Source organism: Hemiscyllium ocellatum (genome assembly GCF_020745735.1).
Source record: "Hemiscyllium ocellatum isolate sHemOce1 chromosome X unlocalized genomic scaffold, sHemOce1.pat.X.cur. SUPER_X_unloc_1, whole genome shotgun sequence".
Classification (NCBI taxonomy): domain Eukaryota; kingdom Metazoa; phylum Chordata; class Chondrichthyes; order Orectolobiformes; family Hemiscylliidae; genus Hemiscyllium; species Hemiscyllium ocellatum.
The window spans coordinates 346,856-359,534 of NW_026867588.1; the positions used below are offsets into that span (position 1 = coordinate 346,856).

General features: G+C 44.5%; 1 protein-coding gene across 1 annotated transcript; it reads right to left on the bottom strand.

The window, feature by feature from the left end:
- Positions 1 to 1,043: 1,043 nt before the first annotated feature.
- Positions 1,044 to 9,269, bottom strand: LOC132808927 (homeobox protein Hox-C11-like). The gene is made up of 2 exons (XM_060822342.1): positions 8,633 to 9,269; positions 1,044 to 1,276 (listed from the first exon to the last, which is right to left on the bottom strand). Exons 1-2 carry the CDS (start codon positions 9,267 to 9,269, stop codon positions 1,044 to 1,046), a joined length of 870 nt encoding a protein of 289 aa, XP_060678325.1.
- Between the last annotated feature and the right edge of the window lie 3,410 nt (positions 9,270 to 12,679).

Genomic DNA, 12,679 nt, shown 5'->3' on the forward strand with positions numbered 1-12,679 from the left:
GTGTGTCTGAGTGTGTGTCTGTGTGTGTGTATTTAAGAGTCTATGTGTCTGTATGTGTGTGTGACTGTCTGCGTGTATCTGTATTTAAGAGAGTCAAGCGTCTGTATGTGTGTGTCTAAGTGTGTGTCTGTATTTAAGAGAGTCTATGTGCCTGTATGTGTGTGTTTAAGTGTATGTGAGCATCTGTACGCGTGTACATACGTCTGAGTGTGTGTGCCTGTGTGCACGTGGTGTGTCTAAGTGTGTGTCTATTTGTGTGTGTGTGTCTGTATGTAAGGGACTTTACGTGTCTGCATGTCATTGTGTCTAAGTGTGTATCTGTATCTAAGAGACTCTATGTGCTGTATGTGCGTGTGTCTAAGTGTGTGTGTCTGTATCTAAGAGACTCTATGTGTCTGTATTTGTGTGTTTAAGTGTGTGTGAGCATCTGTATGTGTGTACATGTGCCTGAGTGTGTGTGCTTGTGTGCATGTGGTGTGTCTAAGTGTGTGTCTGTATCTAAGAGACTCTATGCGTCTGTATGTTTGTGTCAAGGTGTGTGTGTGTCTGCATCTAAGGGATTCTGTGTCTGTGTGTCTGTACCTAAGACAGTCTGTGGGTCTGTATGTGCGTGTGTCTAAGTGTGTGTCTGTGTGTGTGTGTCTGTCTGTATCTAAGAGACTCTATGTGTCTGCATGTGTGTGTCTATGTGTGTCCAAGTGTGTGTGTCTGCATCTGAGAGAGTCTGTGTGTGTTTGTGTTTGTTTGTGTGTGTGTAAGCGTCTGCAAGAGGGCGTGTATGTGTCTCTATCCCTGCCTGTATGTGGGTGAACAGCCCAGTCAAATACCTACGCCCCCCTTTCCCCACCCCAGCCTGACCTCGTTTATTTTGTGTGTGCGATCGGTTGGTTGCGATAGAATAGGAATCCATTTTCACTTTCTCTCTCTCTCCCTCCCTCCCTCCCAGTTGCATTTATTTGCAAATGGAGCCAATATTTCGTGTCTCCCCCTCTCTGTGTTTACACACACGCACCACGCACGCTTATGTCCGTTGCTGGTAAATTTCACAGGAGCGGGTTTCCGGAGAAATACTGCAATCGGTCCCTGTTCAATTTCTTTTCCTTCATCCGCCGGTTCTGAAACCAGATTTTAACTTGGCGGTCGCTGAGGTTCAGGGACCGGGAGAGCTGCGTCCTCTTTTCTCTGTTGATGTATACATTGAAAAAAAACTCCCTCTCCAGCTCACGGATCTGAAACTTGGTGTAAGGACATCTTTTCTTCCTGGCCCGGGATCCGCCTGTGGGTTTGGACAGGAAAAAGGGGAAAGGGGGATTATGACACATCAACAAAACGAAAACATAACAATAAACCAAACGGTTCCGGCTCGGCTCTGCTGGTTAACACCAGAACCGATGGCTTGGAATGTGCTGGTCATTTTGACACGCAAACATCATTCGCCTGCGAGGCTATTTTATCGTGTGAATATTCCCAAAGTATTAATTTTCCAGTCTTTATTTTAAAACAAAACCTGGGTTTGTGTGTGTGTGCGTGCGCGTGATAATTTTAACATGTGAATATCCCAAAGTTATCTCTGTAGAAATTCCCCAATGTTTATACAATACAGGTTTATGTGTGTGTGTGTGTGTGTGTATGTGATAATTTTAACATGTAAATGAATCAAAGTTATCTCTGTAGAAATTCCCTGTGTTTATACAATACAGGTTTTTGTGTGTGCGCATGTGTGTGATAATTATAACATGTAAATGAATCAGTTATCTCTGTAGAAATTCCCCAATGTTTATACAATACAGGTTTGTGTGTGTGTGTGTGTGTGTGTGTGTGTATGTGATAATGTTAACATGCAAATACCCAAAGTTATCCCTGTAGAAATTCCCCAATGTTTATACCATACAGGTTTTGTGTGCATGTGTGCGATAATTTTAACATGTAAATACCCCAAAGTTATCTCTGTAGAAATTCCCCAATGTTTATAAAATACAGGTTTGTGTGTGTGTGGGTGTGTGTGATAATTTTAACATGTGAATATCCCAAAGTTATCTCTGTAGAAATTCCCCAATGTTTATACAATACAGGTTTGTGTGTGTGTGTATGTGATAATTTTAACATGTAAATACCCCAAAGTTATCCCTGTAGAAATTCCCCAATGTTTATAAAATACAGGTTTGTGTGTGTGTGTGTGTATGTGATAATTTTAACATGTAAATACCTCAAAGTTGTCTCTGTAGAAATTCCCCAATGTTTATAAAATACAGGTTTGTGTGTGTGTGGATGTGTGTGATAATTTTAACATGTAAATGAATCAAAATAATCTCTGTAGAAATTCCCTGTGTTTATACAATACAGGTTTTTGTGTGTGTGTGATAATTTTAACATGTAAATACCCCAAAGTTATCTCTGTAGAAATTCCCCAATGTTTATAAAATACAGGTTTGTGTGTGTGTGGGTGTGTGTGATAATTTTAACATGTGAATATCCCAAAGTTATCTCTGTAGAAATTCCCCAATGTTTATACAATACAGGTTTGTGTGTGTGTGTATGTGATAATTTTAACATGTAAATACCCCAAAGTTATCCCTGTAGAAATTCCCCAATGTTTATAAAATACAGGTTTGTGTGTGTGTGTGTGTATGTGATAATTTTAACATGTAAATACCTCAAAGTTGTCTCTGTAGAAATTCCCCAATGTTTATAAAATACAGGTTTGTGTGTGTGTGGATGTGTGTGATAATTTTAACATGTAAATGAATCAAAATAATCTCTGTAGAAATTCCCTGTGTTTATACAATACAGGTTTTTGTGTGTGTGTGATAATTTTAACATGTAAATATCCCAAAGTTACCTCTGTAGAAATGACCCAATGTTTATACAATACAGGTGTGTGTGTGTGTGTGTGTGGAGGGTGTGTGTGAGTGCGTGTGTGTGGAGGGTGTGTGCGCGTGGAAGGTGTGTATATGTGTGTGCGTATGATAATTTTTATCATGTAAATGTCTCAAAGTGATCGCTATAGAAACTGCCCAAGTTTATAAAATACAGGTTTGTGTAACTGTGTGTGTGTGTGTGTGTGTGTGTGTGTGGACGTTGTGTGAGTGTGTGTGGAGGGTGTGTGTGTGTAGGGTGTGTGTGTGGGTGTGGACGTTGTGTGAGTGTGTGTGTAGGGTGTGTGTGTGTAGGGTGTGGGTGTGGACGTTGTGTGAGTGTGTGTGGAGGGTGTGTATGTGTGTGTGTAGGGTGTGTGTGAGTGTGTGTATGTGTGTGTGTATCTGTGTGATTATTTTGACATGTAAACATCTCAAAGTAATCTCGGTACAGATTTCTAAACGTAGACTTTTGTCCATGGAGATTACGTTAACTTGGAAATATTTCAAAGGAATTTTTGCACAAATCGCCCCTCCCCCAAAACATTTAAAACATAAGTCTGCGTTTGGGGTGGGGGGAGGAGGTGGGGGTCTATGCCCGTGCGATCATTTTTATACACTGTCCGGGGCATGGGTTAGGTCACATGTGGAATGCTGTGCTCATATCTGGTCTCTCTGTTATAGGACAAATGGTTGAGAAACATGAAAGGATTCAAAAAAATATTTACAAGGATGTTTCCAAGTCGAGTAATAGGGAGAGGCTGGACAGGCTGGGGCTGTTATCCCTGGAGCGTCGGAGGCTGAGGGGGTGGACCTTCTAGAGGTTTATAACATCATAAGGGGCATGGATAGGGCAAATAGACTCCTGGGGTGGGGGAGTCCAAAACTAGAGGGGCATAGGTTTAGGGTGAGAGGGGAAAGATATAAAAAGGACCTAAGGGGCAACGTTTTCACCCAGAGGGTGGTACGTGTATGGAATGAGCTGCCAGAGGATGTGGTGGAGGCTGGTACAATGACAACATTTAAGAGGCATTTGGATGGGGATATGAATAGGAAGGGTTTGGAGGGATATGGGCCGGGTGCTGGCAGGTGGGGACTAGATTAATTTAGTGATATCTGGGTCAGCATGGACGGGTTGGACCGAAGGGCCTGTTTCCGTGCTGTACATCCCTGCGCCTGTCCATGTAAACGGTTTAAAGTGGGCGCTGTACACACACTCTAGCAAGGCTTTTAAAACTGTGCGCGTCTGTGTGATTATTTTAACACTTAAATATTTCGAAATATACTCTGCATAGATCCCCGGTTTTTTCAAAGGCAGTTTTTTTGAGTCGAGGTGGAAATGTTTCTAAATAATCACTGTCTAAATCCCCACCCCAGGTTTCAAAAATACTGATTTCCTAGTGATCATTTTAGTATGAATATATCTCAAAGTAATCACTATATAGGCCCCCAGGTACTTAAAATTATGGCTGAACGGGGTAATTATTTTAATATGTGCATATCTCACCGTGATCTCTGTACAGATCTTTGGTTCATGTCTCTCTTTTTTTTTAAAAAGATTTGTGTCCGCCTCGATTATTTTTAAATAAGACACTTTTGAGGACTAGGGTCGTGATCTTTTTTAACACCGAACTGTTCCAAAGCATCAGACTCGTGTTCAATTTAACCATGCAAATATTTCAAAGTAATCACTGCGTGCACCCCATATTTTTAAAACTCAAATTTGTATCTGTGCATTTCTGCCTGTGGGGATGTTTTAACATGCAAACATCACGGTTTTTTTTATTAAAGCCAGCGACTTGTGAGTTTGTCTGATGAAATCATTTCAACACAGCCTGTTCCAGGGCTCTGTAGCTTTTTTTTCAAAACCCAGATTTGTGGCTTATTTTAAAATGTACATATCTCAAAGTAACCTCTGCATAAATGGTCCAGATTTATAAGGCACAGATCTGGGTCCATAATGATCATTTTAATAGATAAATATTTCATAATGATCACCATATGAATCACAGATTGCATGTATATTTTGTGATTAATTTATAAGTACCTCAAAAGTATCGTTGAGTTAAGTTTTAAAAATTCGTTTGTGTGTGTGCCTATGCATTTTGAACCTGTAAATATTTCAAAGTTATCGCCCCTAAACTTTTAAAACTCAGACTTGGTTGGGGAGACTATTTTTAACTTTTAACTATTCCGAAGTAATCACCGGGCAGACCCGTGCCCCGGTATTTTTCAGCAGAGATTTGTAACAAGGTGATTATTTAGACATGTGAATATATCTCAATATTGTGGACATCGCCCAGGATTTTTTTTCCCCAAAGATAAAACGCAACTCTGTTGGCGTCTTGTCAATATTTTAACGGGTAAATATTGCAAAGTAGTTGCTCCGCCGTCTGTCGGTTTTCGTTTAAACAGAGGTTTGTGTGAGCGAAGAGAGAGAGTGTGTGTGCATGTGTGTGTGTGTGTGTGTGCGTGTGTGTGTGTGTATGTGTGTGTGTCTGTGCGTGTGTGTGTGCATGTGTGTGTGTGTGTCTGTGCATGTATCTGTGCATGTGTGTGTGTCTGTGCATGTGTGTGTGTGTGTGTGTGTGTGTTCAGAATCCCTTCCACAATATAAACGCTTTCAACGATTCCATCAGTGCTGGGGGAACGGTGCAGTGAGAGATTCTGTGAAAACCCGATGTAATATTATGCTCAATTTAACGTGGCCGAGAGAGAGAGAGAGAGAGAGTGGGGGAGGGAGGGGGAAAGGTTTTCAGTTTAACAAGCCATTCTGATTGAAGACGAATGTGGTTTTCAAAGTCTTTAAAATTTTCACAGACTCTCCGATGCCGAGAGTTGGGTCGGATGTTGTTGCTATAACACCCTCCCACTCAAAGGCTGGCTCTCATCATAAAAATATTTGAGATAACAAAGCTACACTTTTCGACCTCAATAAATACATATCCGGCGCTTATAAAACCTCAAATAAAAATTCCCTGGGAAATAAAACGCACACAGAGAGATGTTTCCATTCATTGTTAAATGGACAGACAGACACAGGGACTTACAGTATCGCTCCCTCCCTCACAAACACACACACACATACAAAAATCTCTTCCTCACACTCTGAAACACACGAATTCTCTGTCTCACACTCACGAATTCTCTCTTACATATAGATTCCCTCACACACTTTCTCTCTCACACACCCAAATTATTTCTGTCACGCTTCAGTCACCCGTAGACACACTTTTCCGCTCAAATCCTGTCTCTCTCTCTCTCACACACACACACACACACAAATTCTCTCACGTACAATGTCTGTCTGTCTCTCTCACACACACAAATTTCCTCACACACAAATTCTCTTTCTCACAACCACAAATTCTGTCTCACATTCTCATACACGCACTCAAATTCTCTCTCACACACACAAAATTTCTCGCACAAAAATTCCCACAAACACACAAATTCTCTCATACACACGACTTTGGTCTCTCTCCCTCTCTCTATCACACACACACACACACTCAATTTCTCACACACAAATTCTGTCTCTCTCCCACAAACACAATTCTCTCTCAGTTTCTGTCTCTCTCTCACACGCACTACTCTCAAATTCTCTCTCACACACAAATTCCGTCTTTCTCTCTCACACTACATTCAAATTCTCCCTCACACACGAATTCTATCACTCCCTCACTCAATTTCTGCGGCTCTCTCTCTCTCACACACACACCAATTCTGCCTTTCTCTCTCACACACAAATTATCTCTCACAAAAATTTTGTCTCTCTCAATCACACAAAATTTCTCACACACAAGTTCTGTCTCTCTCCCACAAATACAGATTCTCTCTCAAACAGTTTCTGTCTCTCTCTCTCTCACACACACACACACACACACTGCACTCAAATTCTCCCTCACACACGAATTCTGTCTCACTCTCTCTCACACAAATTCTCTCACAGCCAACCTCTTTCTCGCGCACTCAAATTCTCTCTCTCTCTCACACAAACTTCTCAGACAAAAATTCTGTCTCTCTCCCACAAACACACAAATTCTCTCTCACACCCGAATTCTCTCTCTCTCACACACACACTCAAATTCTCTCACACAAATTCTCTCCCTCACAAACACAAAATTTCTCTCACACAAATTCTGTCTCTCTTCCACAAATCCTCTCTCACACACTTTCTGTCTCTCTCTCACTCACACACACACACAAATTCTCTCTCACACATTTCTGTCTCACACAGAAATTCTCTCACACACAAATTCTCTCTCAACACATTCTCACAATTTCTGTCTCTCTCTCTCACACACAAACTCTCTCGTACACAAATTCTGACTCTCTCTGTCACGCACCCAAATTCTCTCTCACGCACAATTTCTATCTCTCCCTCGCACACACAAATTCGCTCTCACACATAATTTCTGTCACTCCCTCTCTCTCTCTCACACACAAATTCTCACACAGACGCACACAGCAATTCTCTCTCTCACACACTCACAAATTGTCACACAGATGCACACTAATTCTCTTGCTCGCTCTCTCACACAGATGCACACAGTAATTCTCCCACACAGACACACAAATTGTCACACAGATACACACTAATTGTCTAGCTCCCACTCTCTCACACACAAATTCTCACACAGACACACACACAATAATTCTCTCTCACACACACAGAGACACATAAATTGTCACACAGATACACACACTAATTGTCTCGCTCCGACTCTCACGCACACAAATTCTCACACAGACACACACACAATAATTCTCTCTCACACACAGAGAGACCCACAAATTGTCACACAGATTCACACACTAATTGTCTCGCTCCCTCTCTCACACACACAAATTCTCACACACAGACACACACAATAATTCGCTCACACAGAGAAACACACAAACTGTCACACAGATACACACACTAATTGTCTCGCTCCCACTCACACACACAAATTCTCACACAGACACACACACAATAATTCTCTCACACAGAGAGACACACAAATTCTCACACAGATACTCACAATAATTGTCTCGATCCCTCTCTCACACACACAGACACACAAATTGTCACACAGATACACACAATAATTGTCTCGCTCCCACTCTCACACACACAAATTCTCACACAGACACGCACACAATAATTCTCTCACACACACAGAGAGACACACAAATTGTCACACAGATACACACTAATTGTCTCGCTCCCTCTCTCTCACACACACAAATTCTCACACAGACACAATAATTCTCTCTCTCTCACACACACAGACACACACAATAATTCTCTCTCTCTCTCTCACACACACACAATAATTCTCTCTCACACACACACACAGACACACACAATAATTCTCTCTCACACAGACACACAGACACACACAATAATTCTCTCTCTCACACACACACACACACACAGACACACACAATAATTCTCTCTCTCACACACACACAGACACACAGACACACACAATGATTCTCTCTCTCACACACACACAGACACACAGACACACACAATAATTCTCTCTCTCTCTCACACACACACACAATGATTCTCTCTCTCACACACACACAGACACACAGACACACACAATGATTCTCTCTCTCACACACACACAGACACACAGACACACACAATAATTCTCTCTCTCTCTCACACACACACACAATAATTCTCTCTCTCACACACACACACACAGACACATAGACACACACACACACACACACAGACACACACACACACACACACACACATAAAATAGTCCACCTACTGGAATTATTGAGGGCTTTCCCTGCGGTGTGACCCGGAGGAACGGCCGCTGCTGTTCCCGGCCGATTGCCCCCGTGTCCGGACTGAGGGTCGGCTCCGACCGCCTGTCTCGGCTCTGCCTCCGGTCCTGCCTTCCCTCCCGGGACGGGTCCGGGCTCTCCCGCCGCCGCCGCCGCCTGCTGCAGGAGCAGTTGATGCGGTTGGTCGCTGAAATTTCCACCTCTCCCTCCTCCTCCGGCGTAAGTCGCGCCCGGGAACCCGTCTGGCGGCTGGCCTTTCCCGGGGTAGAAATCACGGGCGACCCGCTCGGGGCTGCACCGGGGCGGCGGCGGCGGCTGCAGTTCTTGTCTTGGCGGTTGTTGTTGTTGTTGTTGTAGCAGGTGGCGCCGCTGACCGTACCCCGCGCCGTCTCCCAGCAGCAAGTCGGCGATGGAGACGGGCGGAGGAGGGGGGGGGAGGAGCTCACTCTCCGCCGGTTCTCCCCCCGCCGCGTACGCGTAGGCGAACGGAGCGGGGTCCCTGGGACCCGCTCCCGGGGGCAAGGGGTAAGCCACCCGGCGCTGTGCCGGGCTCTGCGCGGACGGCAGGAACGGCGAGAATTCCGGTAAATAGTAGGCGGCGCAGTTGGAGAGGTACATCCCGGGGTTGCGTCCCCCTCCTCCCCCTCCTCCTCCTCCTCCTCCTCCCCTCTCCCCCAGACCCTGCTCCTGAAACTGCCAGGAAAATTTCCCCAGACAGAAATTGTCGTACATCCCCCGTCCAACGCAGCCCCCCCCTTCCCCGTCTCTCCCTGTTGAGTGTGAGTGTGTGTGAGTGTGTGTGAGTGTGAGTGTGTGTGCGCTGGGAGTTGGCGCGGGGTTTGGGGGTGGGGGTGGGAGGGGAGAGGGGTCTGGGGTGTGCACACCTTGGGCGAGAGTGAGAGGCACACACACACACTCACACACACACACACACAGACACAGACACAGACACAGAGATAAACACACACTCCAGAAAATATATATATATATATATATATAGATGACGCACAAAGCGAGCAATTACTGTGCCCGCACACGTGATGCGAGGCAGATATTGCGAACACATCAAAGTTGAGATAGATTTTTGTTAGTTGGGAAAAAAACCCAGCACGGCTTGCAAGAGTCTCCCCCAGGGTCAGGGATTGGGGTGGGTGGGGGGAATCAGGGTTAGGGAGTGAGAGAAACCTCACACCAAAAACAACATGTTATCAAATGTCCCTTTATTTCTCCCTATGTCTCTTTATCTTTTTCTCTCTCTCTCTCTGCCTCTCTCTCTCTGTCTGTCTGTGTGTGTGTCTCTCTCTCTCTGTCTCTGTCACTTTATCTCTGAGTGTGTCTCTCTCTATCTCTCTGTCTCTTCATCTGTGTGTGTGTGTCTCTCTCTATCTCTCTCTGTCTCTTTATCTCTTTCTCTGTCTCTGTCACTTTATTTCTGTGTGTCTCTCTCTATCTCTCTCTGTCTCTATCTCTTTCTCTGTCTGTCACTTTATCTGTGTGTGTCTCTCTTTATCTCTCTGTCTCTTCATCTCTTTCTCTGTCTCTGTCACTTTATCTCTGTGTGTGTGTCTCTCTCTATCTCTCTCTGTCTCTTTATCTCATTCTCTGTCTGTCACTTTATCTCTGTGCGTGTGTCTCTCTATCTCTCTCTGTCTCTTTATCTCTTTCTCTTTCTCTGTCTCTTCATTTCTGTGTGTGTCTCTCTCTATCTCTCTCTGTCTCTTTATCTTTGTCACTTTATCTCTGTGTGTGTCTCTCTCTATCTCTCTCTGTCTCTTTATCTTTCTCTCTCTCTCTCTGCATCACTCCCTCTCTCTGTCTGTCTCTCTATCTCTATCTCTCTGTCACTTTACCTCTCTCTGTACCTTTCTCTGTCTCTTTATCTCTTTCTCTGTCTGTCACTTTATCTCTGTGTGTCTCTCTCTCTTTATCTCTCTATGTCTCTTTATCTTTCTCTCTCTCTCTCTGTGCCTCACTCCCTCTCTCTGTCTATCTGTCTATCTCTATCTCTCTGTCACTTTACCTCTCTCTGTACCTCTCTCTGTCTCTTTATCCTTTTCTCTCTCACTCTGCCTCTCTCTCTCTCTCTATGTGTTTCTCTCTGTCTCATCTCTCTGTCTCTTTATCTCTGTCACTTTATATCTGTTCGTGTCTCTCTATCTCTCTATGTCTCTTTTTCTTTCTCTCTCTCTCTGTCTTAATCATTCTCTCCATCTGTCTCTTTCACTAACTCCCTGTCTCACCTGCTCTGTTTTCCTCTCACTCTCTGTCTCCTATCTCTCTCTCTCTCTCTATTTATCTCTGTCTGTCTGTCTCTCTCTTTCGATTTCTGTCTCTCACTCTATCTATTTCTATTGTCTCTCACACACACACATATTAATCTCTGCATCTGTCTGATTTTATCTCTGTTTCTTTCTCTCTTTCTTTCTCGGTCTCTCTCTTTCTCAATCTCTCTCATCCCTGTCTCTAGCTCTCTCTTTATCTTTCTCTGTCTATCGCTCTATCTCTTCATCCCTCTCTCTGTGTCTCCCTCTTTTTGCCTGTCTGTCCCTCTTTCTTATTTCTCTCTATCTTTATCGCTCTCTATCTCTCTCTGCCTCTTTCTCTCTTTCTGCTGCCTCTTATGCTTCAGTCTCACTGTCTGACTCCCTCCCTCTGTCTCTGTCTCTCACTCCTCCTCTCAATTTCTATCTCTGTCTCTCTCTTCCCTCCCCATCTCTCTGTTTCTATATGTCTGTTTGCCTTCTGCACCCAATCTCTCTCTTTGTCTGTTTCTCCCTGTCTCTGCCTTTCTCTCTACCTCTCTCTTTGTCTCTTCCTGCCTCCCTCTCTCTCTTTCTCTATCTACCCCTCCGTGTGTGGAGATGTGTGTGTATGTGTATCTATCTGTCCCTTCATGTCTCGCTGTCTGTACGTCTCTCTCTCACACACACACACTCTCTCTCTTTCATTCTCTCTGTCACACACACACTCTCTTTCGCATGCACACACACTCGCTCTCTTGCTCACTCACACACTCTATTACTTACTCTCTAACTCACACACAGGCATTCATTGTCTGTCTCTCTCACACAAACACACGCTCTCACATACACACACATGCACACCCTCACTCTCTTTCACTCTCTCCCTCACCACACACACACTCTCTCTCACACGCATACTCACTCTCTCACATGCACACACACTCTCACTCTCTCTTGCTCATTCACACACTCTTTCTCTCTCTCACACACACAGTCTCACTCACACACACTCTCTTACACACACACTCTCTCACACACACACACTCGCTCTCACACACACTGTCTCACTCACACTCACTCTCTCCCTCACACACACTCTCTCTCACTCACACTCTCCCCCTCACACACCAACTTTCTCACACACACACTCTCTCCCTCACACACACTCTCTCTCTCACACGCATACTCACTCTCTCACATGCACACACACTCTCACTCTCTCTTGCTCATTCACACACTCTTTCTCTCTCACACACACACAGTCTCACTCACACACACTCTCTTACACACACACTCTCTCACACACACACACACACTCGCTCTCACACACACTGTCTCACTCACACTCTCTCCCTCACACACGCTCTCTCTCACTCACACTCTCTCCCTCACACACACACTTTCTCACACACACATACACTCTCCTTCACACACACTCTCTCACACACACTCTGTCTCCCTCACACACACACTCTCCCTCACACACACACTCTCTCACTCACACACACACTCTCTCTCACACACACTCTCTCACTCACTCACACTCTCTCCCTCACACACACTCTCTCTCACAAACACTGTCTCACCCACACACACATTCTCTCCCTCACTCACACATTCTCTCACACACACTCTCTCCTTCACATGCACACTCTCTCACAGACACTCTCTCCCTCACACACACTCTCACACACACACTCTCTCTCACACACTCTCTCCCTCACACACACTCTCTCTCACTCACACTCTCTCCCTCACGCACACTCTCTCTCTCCTTCACACACA

Coding starts and splice junctions, on each gene's coding strand:
- LOC132808927 (XM_060822342.1), bottom strand. CDS start 9,269: ATGTACCTCTCCAACTGCGCCGCCTACTATTTACCGGAATTCTCGCCG. Junction 1,277..8,632: donor GAAAGCCCTCAATAATTCCA/GTAGGTGGACTA, acceptor CCAAACCCACAG/GCGGATCCCGGGCCAGGAAG.